General features: G+C 37.4%; 2 protein-coding genes across 4 annotated transcripts in view; one reads left to right on the top strand and one right to left on the bottom strand.

Moving 5' to 3' along the window:
* fig4a (FIG4 phosphoinositide 5-phosphatase a) overlaps nucleotides 1–4601 on the bottom strand; it is a 46363-nt gene extending 41762 nt beyond the window's left edge. Inside the window, exons 1-4 of one of the 2 annotated variants that reach the window (XM_041976145.1) lie at nucleotides 4378–4601; nucleotides 4173–4286; nucleotides 2712–2810; nucleotides 1928–2051 (exon numbers count right to left, since the gene is read on the bottom strand). In XM_041976145.1, the coding sequence (XP_041832079.1) occupies nucleotides 1928–2051; nucleotides 2712–2810; nucleotides 4173–4235 (286 nt within the window). In that variant the 5' untranslated portion in view covers nucleotides 4236–4286; nucleotides 4378–4601. Of the gene's footprint in view, nucleotides 1–1927; nucleotides 2052–2711; nucleotides 2811–4172 lie in introns of both variants that reach the window. The other variant, XM_041976146.1, reaches the window with a different exon arrangement.
* Nucleotides 4602–4921: 320 nt separating this feature from the next.
* Nucleotides 4922–19038, top strand: ak9 (adenylate kinase 9). Of its 2 annotated transcripts, none has more exons than XM_041976468.1 (36): nucleotides 4922–5040; nucleotides 5244–5341; nucleotides 6002–6065; nucleotides 6139–6191; nucleotides 6299–6395; nucleotides 6621–6733; nucleotides 6894–7046; nucleotides 7152–7271; nucleotides 7540–7614; nucleotides 7782–7883; nucleotides 8015–8154; nucleotides 8273–8595; nucleotides 8897–9015; nucleotides 9994–10141; nucleotides 10251–10347; nucleotides 10449–10513; nucleotides 10612–10668; nucleotides 11060–11254; nucleotides 11603–11729; nucleotides 11843–12047; nucleotides 12143–12418; nucleotides 12542–12663; nucleotides 14015–14234; nucleotides 14342–14410; nucleotides 14940–15137; nucleotides 15293–15511; nucleotides 15661–15877; nucleotides 15958–16159; nucleotides 16350–16496; nucleotides 16628–16845; nucleotides 17035–17231; nucleotides 17470–17639; nucleotides 17934–18032; nucleotides 18176–18278; nucleotides 18392–18506; nucleotides 18668–19038. In XM_041976468.1, exons 1-36 carry the CDS (start codon nucleotides 5025–5027, stop codon nucleotides 18868–18870), a joined length of 5142 nt encoding a protein of 1713 aa, XP_041832402.1. In that variant the 5' UTR covers nucleotides 4922–5024; the 3' UTR covers nucleotides 18871–19038. The 2 variants fall into 2 exon arrangements, with proteins under 2 accessions (XP_041832402.1, XP_041832401.1); XM_041976467.1 differs by having other exon boundaries at nucleotides 11603–11735; nucleotides 11849–12047.
* The last annotated feature ends 154 nt before the right edge of the window (nucleotides 19039–19192 follow it).

Raw genomic sequence — 19192 nt, 5'->3', positions numbered from 1 at the left:
CTTGTATGAGAGCAAACTGCACTTTCATGTCTCACTTGATATTCTTTCACTTGTGGTGTTCCTTGCAGACAATCCCTCCCCATTCAATGGGTTTCTTATTGCCAGAGATGGGTCAGACTGACAAAACTGGCAAACAAAAGTGAATATAAATATACTTAGAATAATGACACTCATTATATTCTGTAATAAGAAAGGTGCCAGGCAAAGGGTCTCTAGGAGACAAAGCACTATGTGGCTGCACTGCTTCGGCTTATGAACAAAGATGGCAATAGAGGAAGAAAAAAAACATTTAATTTGTTTGTGTCAGCGTGAGCAGCTCAACTGTAGCTGCAAGATTAGGCTGAAGTAAATCTTTAAAATACACTATTATTATGCAGCATTTTATTAAAATTGGCACATAAATAAATTTTAAAGTTTCTTACACGTGTTATTGATACAGTAAAACAACCCTGCCAACATTAGTTAATAATGCCTTAAATTTTCAGTAGCTGAAATGAAAACGAACATACTGTTGTTTGTTTTCTTTTTTGTGTCATGTCAATGTCCACATGGTGTCTAAAGAGCAGGGATTTCCAACTCCGGTCCTCGTGAGCTACTGTCCTGCAGGTTTTGGATTCTACCCTGATGCAACACACCTGACTCAAATCACTGGGTCATTAACAGGCTTGTGCAGAGGTGTGTTGTAGTAGAAGACATCTAAAACCTACAGGACAGTAGCTCACGAGGACCGGAGTTGGAGACCCCTGCTATAGAGAATTAGAACACAACTTTAGGGCACTATATTGTCCTGTAACCAATTAATCTAAATATTTGTAACATTGCATTTTGTTATAAATTAAATTCTACACAACTTTCTAACTGTAACTTGTAACTTGTTTACAACTTTGATGTGTTGTTGCCATCACATTCAAGATAAGTTATTCTATATATTATTCTTCATGTACACTCTTTATACATTTAATCACAGATGAGCATATGGGGTTATATGGGGTTCATGCTCAAAGACACTTTGACATGTAGAGAGAACGTGGATTAAACTGATGACCTCCCATTTAGAGGACAACCAGTCTGAATAAACGCTGCATGTGTCATGCAATCAGTGACAAAAACTATTTTTCTATTTTAGGGCAGACAAACAGAACAAATTTTACTTGAAAAAAAATGAGTATGACCAGTGTTTAATGAATTGGTTCAATAGATAAAAAACAAACAAAAATAAAAACTCAACATTGTAATGACAAGCTGTAATTAGGTCTGTGAGGCAATTACAAAAAACACAATCTCAGTATAGTTTTTGTATACAATTAATAAAGCTACACTAATAACAATAACATCCAACAGTTTGCAGTTTCACAGCCGAAACACATATTTGCAATTTTTTAATTACTTTTTCTGTACCAAACAGAGACAAAATCTCACAAGATATAGACCAGGGCTACTCGATTTGGTCGCATGAGGGCCAAAATCCTGCAGGTATTCAATGTTTTACTGTTCCAACACACCTGACTGAAATTAAATAAATCCAACAACTAATTATGTTCTGCACAATGACTCATTAATTTGTGTCAGGTTTGTTGGAGCAGGGTAACACTGAAAACCTGCGTACTGCAGCCATTGTAGGACCGAACTCAGTAGCCCTGATATAGACACTATGGTACCAATGCTTAGGTTCATTTTAGCTGTTCATGCAACACTTGGTGGCCCAGCACTATCCACTTTCTGATGGCGTTTCATTACATTTAAGTGAACAGCCTTATACTGCCAGGTGTTCTTTTTATTTTACATTTGTCCATCACCAGCTCTTAAAAGGCAAAACCAGGTCAACACACAGCTGTAAAAATAATGCTTTTGAGATGAGCCACAGGTTGCCATCATTGTGCACTGCAATGGCTGCCAGTAAGGAAGTGAGTGGAAGGACTGTACTCACCCACAATGCCAAAAGCTGAGACAGCCCTAGACAGGCCTGAAGAACCTTTTTGGCCTATCTTTGTACGGTTTCCCAGGTCAAGACGGCCCAGCAACTCCCGCACCTCTTGCAGACTATATACATGCTACAGACAGAAAACACATTCAGAGACATTGTAAAGTGTGAGTACAGTATTTTCTGCAACTGTCCTCTGTTGCTCATTTGTGTTTTTTCTGTCTTTAGATTATTCTTCAGTAGGTGAAATGCTTCCCCGTCAAATGGAGCTCAAGTGAGCGACTGCAGAATACGCACCGTTCTTATTTACCTATGGAAATTAAAAGAAGCTAGTAATCAACATTTTAACATTTAATAATGGAGCTTTTTCAACTTTATGTATAATGTTTTTAGACTAATGGTTTTCATTGTGTCCCTGTATTTTCTAAATGTTAACTGAATAAGAGAGATATCACAAAGCATGTCTTTGCTACTTTCTATAAAGCATTTAAACACTGTTTATATTATAGCATACAGTACATAGCTAGGATCGCAGGCTTGAGAAGATGAATCTTTAACCATGCTTCATAATAACAGACATAATAAAAAAAACACACAAAATGAACAAACAAATGTACCACTAGCTCATGCATTGTGGTAATGAGCAGGAATAAAAAAGGCGGTGCATACATTGACAATACACTTGGGACAGACTGAGTGATTAGATAATTTAGCCTTATGCCCACTGTACTGTATTACATAAGCATATACATTAGCACTGTACTAGGTCTGGTGGAAACTTGCCACTTACCTTGTCATCTATGATCACTAGGTCCTTGGGTTCTGTGCGGTCAATCTTAAGGACTCTGTGTTTGGTCTGAGCCTGATTGCTTCCTACCAAAAAATATCTCTGGAAAAATAAGGAAGCAATGAATGCATGAATTTAGACAACAATGCATCTGGCACAGATTATCAAACTGAACTGCACAAGGAAGCCAGCATAGTTGCTTCTGTTACTAAAATAGATCAAGTTGATTATATGTAAAGTTTAATGGTTTTGACAAAAGGTATTGAAGGATAATAACACATGGCAAAAAATATATTGGAAATATAGTGTACACAGTCAAGAGTGCATGTGGGCACAGCAAATATTGGGTCACAAGAGTGCAGTGTAAAAGTTGCTGATTGAGATTTATGTCTTCTTTGCAGGTCTCTTCCTTTCAAATCATTATTCTTCTCATACGGGGTTGCGAAATGGAATAAGATTTTCAGTCCACTAAAAAGCATTAAATTGGTACATCGTGTATCAGTACAGTCCGCAACCATTAAAGTCCATTTTGTCCTGTTCCACACTTCCCAGTACCCTACTAAGCTTTCTTTTTTCACAATAGCTACAGTCTGAAAATCTGCTGTTAAGTGACATGATCAGAGAGAGCCTAAGCAAGACATTATGGTAACTCAACAGTAACTAAGTGTATTCCTGCCTTGTTATCCCAAAGTTTAAGTAAATATATCTCAACACCAGTTGTTGAAGTCTAAGTTGCTAGAAGTTGTTTTTTTTTAAACATTTATTCCAACTTTCTTTAACTGAGTTAATACTCACAAAGATGGAAAGATACAAAACATATTGGTCTCTAAAATGTACATATTTCCACCAAAAGGTGGATCTAACCAAAATAAGTACATTTAAGTCAAATATAATCATTGTTATTATCTCAAACAGACTGTCTCAAATAGAATGTAAAGGACCCAGGTCGACGGTTTGACTAAATATATGACTATAAAAAGTATTTTGCTGCCATCTGGTGTTTCTTGTTCTGTAACAATAACAACTCATTTACAGTGCATCCCTGCTTCTTTTAATGTAGATTATGTAGATGTAGATGATTTTTGTGTATTAAATACTTAACAAGTATGATAAGAAAAGTCATCACTTTTTTGCAGATGTAAAGATATATTTGCCTCTCATAATGGGGTTCACAGGAAGATACCACCAGAGCTAAAGAGGCAAGAATTGTACAGGGTATTGTCCTTTCTCTCAATAATGCCAGTTATATTAACCCTACATTTTAGTCACTCCTCAGGGCAGGACAAATATATTCAAGATATATTCAAAAAAGTGTGTAAACCATCCTCCAAACCGCCTTTTCTTAATTAGCATTGTTGCCTGTATAATTTGAACTAAAAGACTTGCACAAAACTAGCATAATAGTAAAAGTGTTGAAAGCTTTGGGAGTTAATATGATGACGGTTAAGGTTATGTCAGACTTACGGCTCTGGTTTCATACAAAACCATCCTCTGGATCCCACTGATGATAGCAGCTGTCAAAGGCATTTTACCACCGTGTTCTCAAATAGCTCCAGAACAGACGAGACAACAAAAGAGCTGCATGCCAGAAATAAACATAATTTATAAATCCATAATCTTATATCACGAATCCTAAATGATTACAGGTGTACATATTTAATTCTAATACTTGTCTTATCTTAGCCCGCAGGATTTTCTAGCTAATCTTGATGGCCAATAACTTGGGCAGATAGCATTAGCCACAAATTATCTTATCTCCGCTGATGATAAACACCTTTTTCTGAGATTTTTAGATAGATTAAAAAGATGTTTTAAAAAAAATACTAATAATAACAAGTCCACACAAGTCTACTCGGTTAGCATTCAGGACCGTCAAGCTATGTTTTAGTCATGTGACTGCCATGAACGCCTGACTTATCAGCTGATACGGTGCCTTTAAGAGTCAAAAAGCTCAAAGGCGTAATGTAGTTGTATCCAGTACATGGTACCAGTCAAAAGTTTTGACACACCTGCACTCATTAGGTAATAATAATAATAATAATAATAATAATAATAATAATAATAATAATAATAATAATAATAATAATAAATGTAGCTTTGACTGTTTTTAGAACAGCGACAGGCCCTTGAGGTGTAGTGGCAGGCCGTTTACCGTTACTGGATCTCTGCGTCTTTCTCTTCTGAGTTTGTTAGTTGGTCAGTTGCTACGGCAACCGTAGTCGTGTGGCAGGGTTAGCGAAAGTTATATCTATCCTATGCTTGTTAAATACGATGAGTACATATTAACGGATTAAAGAAACTTAAAAGAAAAGAAAAATGTCTCAGAGTGGCAGTAAGTATGACAGCATATGTTAATGTGATATTGACGGAGGACTGTTTAGGTGCTGTTAAGGTTTGATGTTCACCTTGGGGTGTCGGTCAAAACACAAAGGTATAGGTTCGGGCTAACGGTTAAGTTTTCCGCTAACTTGGTTCAAGATATTACTGGTGTTATACTGTCTTTTTGTCATGTTAATGATCATTTCTGTGGATAAGTTCGAATAGAGGATTTCGTGGACAACTTAAATGAAGATGAAGCTGAAAGAGAAAGTCTTCTTGCCAAACCCACCTGCTTCATCATAGTAGGACGGCCTGTAAGTTCAATTGTTATTTTTAGGAAGTAGGTCATGTGACTGTGCAAATGCTCTGCTTAGATAGATATCCTTCAGTAGTGTTTTTAAGGTTGCTTTTTAAATTTAATACTTCAAAATAATGTAACCTACAAATTGATCATTTTTTATTGTTAATAAAATATTTTAAACTGTGCGCAAAGGCTGAAAAGACTAATAAAATTAGTTTTTCACCATGCAGCCCACCTGATAATCAGTAATGACAACAGGAAAACTTTTACAAATAAATAAATAAAATCTTAAAACCCTTTCGAGAGAGTTCTAAAATCTGATGGTGACAGATTAATCGAGATCTAGAAATCTAGCTTCTTGAAAATTATCCTTTTCCTAAAGAGTTGGTGGACAGGTTTATCCTTTTTATTTTACTTTGCTTCTTTTATGTTCTATCAAGTAAAATGCAACAGAATGAATGCTCCATTTTATCCTATCTGGAAAAAATGTATTCAGATATTATCCCTTTATAATAACCAGCATACTGTTTCATGATTGTAACATAGTTTTGTATCTTCTTAATGCCTGCAACTGATTAAAATGGTATTAATTTAGTTTGCCTCTTATTATTGTGCATAAGACACAAAAGTGTCCATTTCATGTGACATAGTTTCTCCTTTTCCATTCTGACAGGGTGTGGGGAAATCTACATTGGCCAAAAAAATTGCAGATTCCTGGAAGTGTATCCTGATTGATGGTAGGTACCTTTTAGGGTATTTTTAACACTGATGTGCGTAAGATAAGATATTTCTACTCCTGCAATCTTCCAGATACTGATCTGCTCAACACACACATAAGAAATAAAACTAAGGAAGGCTTAGAGGTGAGTGGCATATTCTGTCATACATAGCAATCCTTATCTTTCTTATGTGTTTACACATGCTCCACATAACCATTATAACCCTATGTTGTTCTGTCTGACAATACTAGCTCCTCGACATCTTATCTCAAGGGAGAAGTATTCCAGAAGATGTAGTGCTGCAGCTGATTCTTGCCAAGCTTAATTCACCTGATGTTGAGCACTATGGTAAATCATAGAGTTTACTTAATATAGCCTGTTCATGAGTGAAAAAAAAACACTCACTCACTAAATGTTTTATGCAGTGTGTCAGTATCGTAGGTTTAACAGAATGAATCAGGAGTATGTGTTATTGAATCATAGATGGTAGCACACCAAGTGTGAATGATAAGTTATCATTAAGTTAGATGATACCAGTGTCCTGCCACCATGTCATTCTCATGTTGTGCGCAGGGTATGTGTTGAGCTGCCTGCCGTTAATATCGGAGGACTCGCAGAAGATACAAGAGCATATTAAAATGATCAAAAACCTCAAGCTGATACCAGATTTCATCATCAATATCAAGGTTATTCTCATATTTTGTTTAGTATTAAGGACTGCACATTTGTTTTTCAGCTTGGAAGATGTGTGTATCTTATAATCATTTTGATAGTCTCTGTCATTTCAAAGGTTTGTAGTTTTGTCACTAAATGTATTCTAAATATATCACCTATATTCTTCACCAGTGTGGGGACAAGGACCTGGTCCAAAGGCTGTCAGGTCTAAAGCAGCACCCAGTGACAGGTCATTTCTACAGCAAGGATCACTGGAAATATGAAGAGTTTGATGGAAAGGAGGAGAAGATCAAGGATCAGGAAGAGGACAATGAAGAGGAGCAGGTATGGCTCATGTAATAACTATGGATGATTCCTGCTATACATATATATATATATATATATATATATATATATACTTTTAATACCAACAAATTATTTATTCTCTAGACTGAGGAGGAACTCCCAAGAAGTGTCATTGACCAGCTGTTTTGGACACCAGAGAATCTTCCCAAAAATGCATCTAACAGAATCAACATTTACATGGAGAAGGTGCTCCGACCACTGGAAGTGAGTTACCCAGGCTTTCACCAGCAATGAATGCCTTGCAGACATGTAAATGTCAAAGTCAATTTTATTTATACAGCCTGTTTAAAACAACATGAGTGTAACCAAAGTGCTAATATCAGTAAGAATATTAACATTCAAATAACAGTAAAATGATAGCAAAGTTAAAATGAAGTTAAGCTGTCAAATTCTAAAGAGAGACTGCCCTTCAAATAGCAACTATTTTTTCTGTTTGTTTGTTTTTTATTGTTTTCTTTGATTTTTTTTCTAGGACTACATGGCAGACCACAATCCACTGTACTTGCTGGACCTGGATGGGAACAATACACCTGAGGAGCTTCATTTGGTAAAAACAATATGTTAACCATTGAGTCTCAATTGATGAATCTTTGCTTTAATTAACAAAAATTAAAGTAATTAATTAACAGACAATAACAAATAACAGACAGTAGTACATGTTCACCAGGTGCTGTATTATTTGCGCCTGTAGATGATTATTAATTTTGCCTGTAGGTCGTGATGTCCAAGCTTGGATCCATGGCTGTAAAGCCTGTCTCTGTTCCAGTCCACCTTCAACACCCTGACATTGAAGACTTGGCAGAAAGTGTTGACATGGTGTGATAGCCCTTATATTTTATTTCAAAACACCATTGTTTACTCAAATGTATAATTAAATTTTCAAACAACAAACATCTGCATTATAAATGCAGATGTAATGCTAACCAGGAGTCATTTTTTTCCTCCAGGAGGACCTTCTGAGAATTATGTGCTCCATCAAGACAGTGGCCCCAGGCTTTCGGTGGAGGAGGAGTCGCTGGGGCCAAATATGTCCTGTTGCACTAAAGGGGGGCAAGATCATTCTTGGCAAGCCTGAATTTTCTGTGGGGTGAGTGCACTTTTTAGGCCAAAGAAAAAAGTTCTTTGGCCTAAAAAGTTCTCCTAATGACTCAAAATATAACTGAAAATAAAAATATAAACAAACTTTCATCCTTACTACTGTACAGCTTCCTGGACAAACTATACAGCCTTTCATCTCAGGATGCCTACCAAAAGTTTGTTACAAACCCCAGGCAGTACCTACTACCTCCAATGCCAAGGCACCCGTGCAAAGTTTCTATCATTGGGCCTTCTCAGGCTGGGAAGAGCACCTTATGTAATCTTCTAGCTCAGCACTATGGTGCAGTCATACTTGACATCGATGAGCTCCTGCAGCCAGTTATGGCCAAGGCTGAACAGGAGACGCTTGACAGAATCAAAAAGGAGACTACACAGGTTGCTATAGAGAAAATCAGAATGAAGATGGAGCAAGATGATGGACAAAATTTGGGCAAGTGGAGTTTTGTTCATATTAACAGTTTATACACAATAGTGTTTTTGTGACAGCTCAAACATAATGTTCCACATCATAATACTTATTCTTTATGAGGAAATAGGTTATATTTATATTTATATTGAAATACCATGTGGAGTGATTAATTATTTTTGCACATTTCCCACTTCATCAGATGAAACATCTAAAGGTAAAGTTGTGCTTTTTCTTCACTTAGACAATTCTGTATATATGGTGGATTAAGTTTGAGGTCAGTGGGCAGTGTATATTAATATTTTATGTTTTCTTTTAGTCTCAGTGACAGAGGATCATCCAGAGGTACAGGCCATGGTGCTTGGTGCTGTTGAGGAAGCTAAACAATCCAGTACATCTCCCTTTGACCTGTATGCTGAGGTGCTCGAGAAGCGTATAAAGGAGGTATGTCAAAGAACTCAAACATGGTGACTGAAACTACAAAATATCTCACAAACAGTATACTACTCAGAACACTCATTTATGCTATTTACACCTGCACTGGGACAGTTTTTTTTAAATGAAACAGTTTTATTTGTAAGTACCAACAATATTAAAAATGTAATCATTTTGCGGCAGTTAGAATATAGAACATGCAGCACAAATTTAAACATATTAATTTTTACATGCTAATACATACTAACAGACACACTACCAAGACATTCATAACATTCACTGTTACGACCCGACTCTGGGGTGTGATAGGGCGTAACAAAAGAACACGGTGAGGACAGGTGGTGAATTAAAATTAAAGCACATTTATTTACAAATCCCATGAAACAGTGAATGACAACCTGTAACACAAAGTAAGGGTGTGCTGGGGTTAGCGGACCTGCAGAAAGAAACAAACCAAAACATATACCCAACACTCACCGAGTGCAAACGAAGACACAACCGCAACTCGGTGAGGAAACTATAACCAAACAAAAGCAGCAGGCCCATAAACTAAAGTGACCGTCGTCACAACACAATAAAACACTAACCTAGCCTAGCACTGAAAACAATCACACGAAAGTAAACTTAATCACACAAAACTAAACCCTTAAAGCACCCATAGTGGCAAAGGAGGTTGTCGCGACACCCACACACACCCGGTGCACAATGTGAGGGGAAAAGCGGCCTGAGCCTTTCTGGCTTCTCCCCTCCAGACCGGCTCGGCTGCAGCCTTTTCAGCCTGAGCGTCCACATGAGCTGCAGCCTGACTGGTCCAGGGGAATGCCAGTCAAAGGGGGCGTGGACAAAGACGCTGGCTCAACACACAAACGGCCACAGCTGTCTGCAACAAGCAGGGGCCGTAACATTCACTCATATTCACAACACACACTCAGCAAATATGATACTAACGTAAAGTCAAATGAAGTAATAATGCATTTCATGTAACAGATTGAAGAAGTGGACTCAGATGCTGGGACCAAAACTGGGTGGGTGCTTGACAACTTTCCTAAAAGCCTTTCCCAGATGGAAGTCTTACAACAAGCTGGAATTATGCCAGACATGATCATCTGTCTCAGAGACAGTGGTGGACATCAAGGTGTTTGATGCCTTACATTTGCATTTTACACATTTGGCTTTAAATTTATTTGAGTGTTTATACTGATGACACATGTTGCACCTAATTTGTTGTACAATGTGTTAAACAGTTTTGAAAAGAGTTTATGAGATGAATAAGGAGGACGTGAACAAAGCCATAAGGGGGAGGTTACAAGATGAACAATTTCAGAAGAAGGAACAAGTCTTGTAAGCTAAGATGCAAAATATTTTTTTCCTTTTTTTCTAATTTTTTAAGTTTCATATAACTAAACAATTTATTTTTTGTCCTCCATTTCTCCCGATTTTAGGAAGCAAAAAGAGCATGAATCAGAGGCACTGTCAAATCTAGAAACAGTTATTGAAGAGACAGATGGTAATATTTGTCTAATACACAGCCTACATCCCTATATACTGTTACTGAGCCTTTAAAATGTAATTAAATTATTTTAAAAGTGCTCTATTCATTCGCAGAAGACCCTGAGCAGTTTGATGTCACCAGTCCTGCAGAACGTGACTTAAAAAAACCAGGTGAGACATGGTAACATCACAAATAGAGCTTGTTGATGCTCAGGAATGAGATAAAATCTTATTTTGCATCATTATAAGTGGAAAAATTTTATCTTAATGAAGATGCAGTAAAGACATGAGTGTGAAGACTTTCCAGCGTAATGACATTGAAATGAGTTTTTATGGTCAAGGATAAAACCAAATCTGTTTTCAAAATACTAAGAATTAGCCTAAAGGTTATTATTCTTTACATTTATTATTTGGGACAGGATTTTTCAGTCAAAATCCAACATATCCTGTCTGTACAATATTTGCATGCAGAGTATGGATAGTATACTGTATGTTAACACCACTAAATAAACATTTGTAAGAGTTTGTTCATATCTCTCTCCTTCTTTCCATATTGTTCAAGCTATGGCGCTTCTTGAAGATTGGGAATTTGGCTACCCAGACGGCCCTGAAATGAATGAGTATAAACTGAAAATACAACAGTTTGAGGAGGAGTGGGAGCAGATGCAGTCTGTTTTAACAGACACCCACTTTGTGCTGGAGATTGACAGCAAAACCCCGGAAAACCTGCTTCAGGAGATCCTTCAACAGATGGAAAGTAAGAGTAAAAACAAAATTATATATATATATATATATATATATATATATATATATATATATATATATATATATATATATACACATATACATACATACATACATACACACACACACACACACTCAAACAAAACAAGCAGTCATTTTTTATTTAAATTAATTTCAAATATATATTTTAAAATGACTAATCTTTCAAATAAGAAACTGGTCAAATATATATTTAACAGTACTGTGTAGTGTGTTGGCACATATCGTCATAACTTTGATCCCTGGCATTACTTCTGTAAAGGAGCTGCAAAGCAATTAGTGGAGTGTTACAATCTGTTTCTTTTGAATGCATAATCTTCAGAACCCTTCCAGTATGTGTCCTGGGAGTTTTCTGTGTTAGACAAAGATGAGGGGGCAGAAGATATTGAGGCCTTAGCGGAGCTTGAGAGAGCAGAGGAAGGCAACAGTGAGAGTTTTGCATCAGAGGAGGAGGATGAAGTCAGTATACTGACTTTCACTTTACAGATTAAAAGACTAAATTTGTAGAAATGTTTCTTTGATATATGTTAACATATCTTTAACAATATCTTTCCTCTTCATGAAAGGACATCACATCTAAGAGAATATTAGGCGATACCAAGCATTTTTGCCCTGTTGCCTTAAAAAACCACAACATCCTGTGGCCATGTTCAGATGAAATAGCTGCTAAGTACCGTGAAAAGACCTACTTCTTGTCCAGCCAGGATGCCAGAGACTCCTTCCTTCAAAATCCTGCACAGTTTGTTGCACAGGACAAACCTCTTAAGGTACAAGCTGACATTTGAAGAGAAATAAAATAAGTCACACAGTGGTTAGAAGATTAGAAACGATCTCATATGCTCCTCTTCCTTTTCTGTTCAAGCCTCCTGCCTTGAGAATATTTTTGCTGGGCAACAGAGGGTCAGGCAAGACAACTCATGGTGCATGGTTGGCACAGCAACTTGGACTCTTTCACATTCAATTCAGGGAGCTGCTCCAAATGCTGATCATGGCCAAGACAAAGAAGCAAGTACCTTATGCAGATGAGTATATGTCTCTAGAAGATGATTCTGCATATTTGGAGACCCAAATACAAAAAGCCAGACAAGAACTCGAGAATGAGACGGAGGATAACTCTCACAACATGGATGGCGTGGAGGTTGGTTTCACAAACATATTTCATTTGCATGATTATTAAATTTAAGGTATGTTAGCTTAACTTTTATTTGGAACCATTTTTTAGTATATTATGTCTTTTAGATACTGAATTTTGTGTCTGCAGCAGGAAGTGGAACTTACTGAAAACGAAATGGCCATAAAAGCATACCTCTCCGGTGAAGCTCCCCTGAGTCCAATAATCCTGGATATGGTTATTCTACTATACTGGAAACAAGAACCATACCTGTAAATATACCATGCTACTTGCCTCAGCTTGCACCCAACTAAATACAAAATCTGGATCTATTAAGAAAATATTAACTGTAGTCTGTTAGAGTCACATTTATTTGCTAGATAGCTTTAGACCACAACTTTGGAGAATTATAGACATTTAACTTGTGCTTAATTACAAAAAAATCACATGCATCAGGAGCTGTAAAGATACTTCATTGCTCTAGGTTTTGTTGTTTATCAAAACATTAAATCAGTTGTGAGGTGGGGTTGTGGATCTCGTTTTAATCTGATTACACTGAGACATGGGGGATGAGACATTTATTTACTTTGTAACTGGACTTATCACCTTACTATGTTTACTTGAAATTTAGTTTCCTAAGGTATTCCAAAAAATGGTTTGCAGCATTACATTTGTTGGCAGTGTATGTCAAAGTGACATGCACATGAATGACAGGACTAAAGATTTCCCAGCATGGCACACTGCCTCCACCACCTTGCATTCTTCTCATAGTTCACACTGCTGTCAACTGTCCCCAGATGAACAACACATATACTGCCCAAGTGATGGGAAGATATAACTTGTTAGAACAGGCACCTTCTTTTGCTTCATGGTCCAGTTCTAAAACTCACATGTCCAGAATAAGCATCATCGAGCCTACTCAGCCCCATAGCAAGCTCCAATACGTTCAGTTGCTCTTATAGAAAACATTGAGTTTGCTTTTCAGTGATCTGATCACAAGGGCAAGCCTCCTGTGCACGCCAATGAACCGTGGGTGCCAAGGACTCTCTCAGCAGGTTTACTAGTTATTATTTTTAGACCTTTTTTTTTTACCAATTTTACCATTTTAGACATCATCTCACCTAATCATTTGGCTATATGTTGGGCTTGTATTTATAATTGCGCAAATCTTTTTTATGCCTTTACATTTCATTCCAACACACCCACTCAAAGAACACGTCTCATCCTATGCTCAACACCTTGACAGAAACCGCTGTAAATTTTTTCTAAGTAATTGAATTGTTATTCACTTAGATTTAACAGTGTAAATATTATGGCTGAATGGTGTAGGCAAATTTAGAGGGATTTTTACACATGTCCAAAAATGTCTCCTATCAATCACCACTGATCTCCCCCAAGTATTTAGTTCACCTCTTAAAAAATGTTCAGACCACACCATGTGAAAACGCCATTTTGTTTACCTACAGTACAGTAATTTCATATGTATAATTCTTTGCATTGTTGCACTTGTTGCAATTACAATAAAGTTCTATTCTGTTCTATTCATGTATATTACAACTGTGCATCTTAGTGTTTGTGAACTCTAGAAAATACAAAGTGTTTATGAGATACTCTGCTTTGTAGATCCACAGGCTTCATTTTGGAAGGCTTCCCTCATGATGCTGAGGAGATACAGTACATGGTGCAGAAACAACTTTTCCCTGATGTTATTGTAGTCATGGACGTGGATGTTACAGATGTTCAGAAGCGTCTGTTGCCAACCTACCTTAAAAAGTGGCATGCTCTTCAGGACAAGCAAAAAGCACAGTTGAAACTCCTTCAGGATCTACGCAAGAAAAATCGGGTAAAGCAACAACTTGATTGTGATTATACTAATTATAATATTTACTTTCATTTCTTTGTCATCCTTATTAGGAAGCATTATGAGTAACAGACATCTTTTTGATATAGGAGGAGAAAATGTCCAAAAGAAGAGCTGAACTCATGGCAGAGCAAGGCCCTATGGAAGCAAAAACCAATGTAAGTAAACTACGTGTCACTTGACCAGGTGAGGCGAGGACCCAAATGCAGGCAGACCAGGCAGGAGACAGAATAGTGCTGTAACCAGGTTTTTTTCCCCCAAAAACTCAGGATCAGAAAATCCACACACAACAGGGAGTTAACCATAAGGCTCTGACATGGAACACCTGAAAACCATGAGGTATTTATACACAGCAGGAGTAATTAGGAACAGGTGAAGTGGGTGAGAAATCAGACCAGGTGAACTGATGAGCCAGGAACAGAAAATACAGAGCACAATGGGGAAAGCTACAAACAGTAAAACTGAACTAAGCATGACAAAAACCAAAAACCCAAACCATGATCTTACGGAAACATAACAAAAATCAGAAATATAAACCAAGATCAAAATATAACACAAACCAAAACAGACAAAAAACAAACACAAGAACCAGGAACTAACACTGTGAACCATGACACTATATATGTATAAGCTTACTATCTTACCTGTATCACTAAGTAACCCTCTACTCTTTTGCTGACCAAACAGTTTAGGTATCAGGCTGAAGATGACGAGGATCCAGATAACATAGAAGACAAAATAGAGGCCATACTGGAGGAGGAGTTTTCTGCAGAAGAGGATGATGAAGAGATTGTGAATGAGACCACAGATGAAATTACTGAGAGGCTAGAGATGGAAATAAATGAACGCTTTCAAACTGATGAAAACATCCTTATAACTGTGATGGTACAAAGACACAAATTACTAAGGAACTTTGTCACATAGTCCTAATTGTTTTCCTCACATTTACTTATATATCATGTTTAAGACGAGGGCTACACTGTGAAGTTCTTTTTTTATCTTATGGACATTTCTGCTGATTTTTGCTTCTCAATCGTCAGGAACTCCTGAGTGAACATAATATACCCAAACTAGAAGTCAGTGCATCTCGCAAACCCCAAATAATTCAGAATCAGCTGCTCCAGAAAGTTCAGCCCCTCCTGACGAACAGGGAGTCACTCTTCCAAACATGCCAACCCATCACTTGCAGCCTGGCACATAAACTTCTGCTGTCCTCCTACAAGTTTCACAGTACCTTTGGCTTCAGGGACCCTGTCCAGGTAGACGTAATTCAGGAATGGCAGATATCTATCTAAAGGAACTACAAAGTATTTCAAATACCTCTACACTTGCCTTTTGTTCGGTGCTGACATGCCAAGCTTCCTGTCATGTAACATATGCCTTTATCTGTTAATACTCTGATGTATAGCAATACAAAGAGAGAGATGTGATTCAGCCTCTACAGTGGCCTCTCAACACCACATATCCCCTCCTCTTCAATCGGTATATTTACTTCTTTGCATCCATGGAAAACCGCAACAGGTTTATGCTCAACCCCTTAAAGTATCTTCGTCAACAAAAGCCTATTCTTACACTACCTATGAATATGGCAGTCACTGGACCTCCCAAATCTGGAAAAACCGCTGGTAAGCCCAAGGACACCTGAAAAAGAATATTTTTCAATTCACAGTTTTCTTTGTTACTCATCCTGCATTTATATGTTTAGTGGCACAAATGTTTGCTCAAAAATACGGCTTGGCTCGGCTGTCCATTGGTGAAGCAATGCGTACAGTGCTGAACAGTCAGGGTCACACCGATCTGGCTGTTCAAATGAAAAGACTTCTCACCCAGGGCTGTGTTGTGCCTGATGAATTGGCCATTCAGTGTCTGGAGGTAGTACTCATGAGCGCAGTCTGCAGCACTCGAGGGTAAGATAAGAAGTTTATTATATTTATACATTTATTACTATTAGAACTTAAATTTAGTTATATATATTATATAAATTTTTGTGTTTTAACAAGACAATATTTTCTTATTACAATAATCAAACAATTTGTACATCATTTACTCTTATTTCTAATTGAGTTAGCATATAAAGATTATTAAATTATGTCCCAGGTATGTTCTGGATGGCTTTCCAATGACTCTTGGGCAGGCAAAACTGATGACTTCTCGGAGCATCATCCCCATGATAGTAGTTGAGCTTGAGCTGGGTATAGTGGAAGTGCTGAAGAGAGGCCATGTAGACGAGATGAACCCTAACAAGTTAGAGAACACACATTAATTGCTACTATAAATACACTTTTTTTATTCTTAGCATTTTAGAAGTTTGGCAACTGAGTGTAGTTACAACATTAAAAAAACATGTCCTCCTTATCTTTTCACCATCATTGAAGGTCTCACCTGATGCATGACAGCTCTGAGATCCTCCAGATTAGGAATTCCTGTTACAAGAAGGAGGTGGAGTATGTAAGGCATTACTTCCAACAGCAACATCAGAACTGGTTCATCTTTGATGGCTTAAAGAGCAAATGGTGGATCTGGAACCATGTTTTAAAGGAGGTCAGCACCAGCTTGAAAATGATCCACACTTACCTGGAGAGGAGGAAAAGTGGTAAGTGCTACAAAGACATGAGCTACTGTATTCCAGCAATCAGGTCAGAAGTATTTTATTTTGTGCTGCAGTAGAATCATGGGAGCAGATATAACCACTGTAAATTTGAATGAGTTTTGGTTAAGGTCACTGTGAGTTTAAATGTTTTACATGCACAACCTTCCAGCCTCATATACATTAATTTAACAGGCAAAGCAGCCTCCATCAACAGGCTGTGTATCACACCCAACAAGCTTAACTGTGGGCTTGGAGAGTTTGGCCACCACTGCCTCGTCTGTCTGGCTCTACATCACCACCTGGTGGATTGCTCAGAATCCACAGCCTTGACTCATGCAGCTGAGTACAAGGGACACTATTACAAATTGTGTGGTGAAAACCATCTAGAGGTCAGTATCCTGTATGTTCACTTGTTACTTGCACACAGATGAACACAAACCAAAACTGATTAGAGGGCACTTAAGCCAATTTATTTTATTTTTTCTAAGAGATTGACCTAGTGTTATTTTTTATATATATATAAAAGTGAGAGCTTGAACTTGTATTGTATTTTAATTTAATGTGCAAATTAAATTCACAGCAGTGATTTATAAGATAAAGAATGTCGTAATTTTCCCTCAATCACAGAAATTCCTGTCAGCTCCTTATCAGTTTGTGACGCCTGGCTGCCCACACACCCTCCCACAACCCCACATGCTGCCAAAAAAGCTGACCGAGATTCAGGTCAGGGACAGGTTCCCACAGCAGGCTGAAATGAAAGGTTTTTGTCCTGTTACTTACCTGGATGGAAACAGGAGGTAAATATTTTGTTCTATTACTAAATGACAAATTTTTAAATTATTTTTTTTAAAGAAAACAGTAATTCTGACACAAACATTATCAGCAAATGTGTGCCGTGTGATAGCTGGGTTGCGCCCCACCACCCTTCCTAAATAAATGTTTGACTGGTATTCACCTAGTAGTACTGGGGTACCTACCACCAAACCACCAGAGGTTTTTATGTTTTACTTATCAATTCTTTCTGGCTATCTCAACTCTACCTTAACCTCACATGACAGGTCTCTAATCATGAAAGACTTATTTATCCTTAGATATGAAGCTCTGGTTCAAGGAAGGATGGAATATGCTGTGGAATACAGGGAACGAATCTACATTTTTGAGACAAGCCAGAAACGGGACAGGTTTTTGAGGTATCACATTGTTTATTCTAGAATATATAAATCAGCTTCTCATGTTTTATTTTCATAAAGTTGTTTGCATATAGGTTTCACTATTATATCACAGTATTATGGTTGGAAAAATTGTGAAATCTGATTCTCATGAATTCATCAAGAGCTCCTGAAATCTACTGGGAACAGAAACTGCCCAATAAAGTACCACCTCTTTGTGAGCCTGTGCCCCTCACCTCCCTACCAATTCAGGGCTATCTAGAACAGGTTAGACTTGAAAACACTCGACCCAACCAAACAATCATTGTAATTCAAAATACATATTTTCTGTGTGTGCCTGTTATATTAACTTTGCTTGGAGTTAAACATTTTTTCTTTAGGGAATCTCAGTACCAGTGATCAAGGCCCTGACTGCTGCTGGGCGTCTCAAACCAAAGTATCCCTTTCTCAGTGCCCAAAGATCAGCTGTCCTCTATGTAGCCTTATATTTGAAAGGTAAGTAAGTTGTTAAGGGTATTGCAAGTCAAAATAGAATGTGATTTAATATTTATGGCCAATTAGGGTTATGGCAAGGAGTTGAATGCTGTTTCCCTACAGTCTACAACTTGTTTCTGTGCCTATGCAAATTTTTATTGATTGTCTCACATTTTTTATAGCTTTCAACAACAAGAGTACAGACTATACCCGCCATATGTACAGAAAGAAGCTTGCCGCTTTTGAAGAAAACTGTGCACTCATTCCTTACCTGAGCTCAGAAATGAGAGGGAACTACAAACCTCCCAGTGATCGTCCCATTGATTTTGAGTTCAAAATGAAAAGGTTTCTGGCATTGGGAGTCTTGGGAGCTGGTGTTTTGTAGTTTTTTGTCCTGTTTTGCACAACTGAGCACAGTCTGTTATTGTATTTTATATGGCAAGCTGTTGTGAACATAAACAAATATGATGTAAAAGTTACTGTTGTGATCTCTTTAAAATGTGTAATAAAGCATTCATAGTCTGAGAAACTTAATTTTGCTTGGATCTTTTTTTTTTACTTTACTTTTTTGTGGCATGGCAATACATTTTTATACAGATTAAAACAAGGGATTGTAGATAAGTAGTATGTTATAAATAGCTTAACCTCCACAGTGGAATCTAGCTGTAAATTCTAAAGAATTCTAAAGAATTCTAATTCATTAATGC

Source organism: Melanotaenia boesemani, chromosome 22, assembly GCF_017639745.1.
Source record: "Melanotaenia boesemani isolate fMelBoe1 chromosome 22, fMelBoe1.pri, whole genome shotgun sequence".
In the NCBI taxonomy this organism is placed as follows: domain Eukaryota; kingdom Metazoa; phylum Chordata; class Actinopteri; order Atheriniformes; family Melanotaeniidae; genus Melanotaenia; species Melanotaenia boesemani.
Note: the sequence above shows the minus strand (reverse complement) of the source record. Positions and strands in the feature narration are given on the sequence as shown.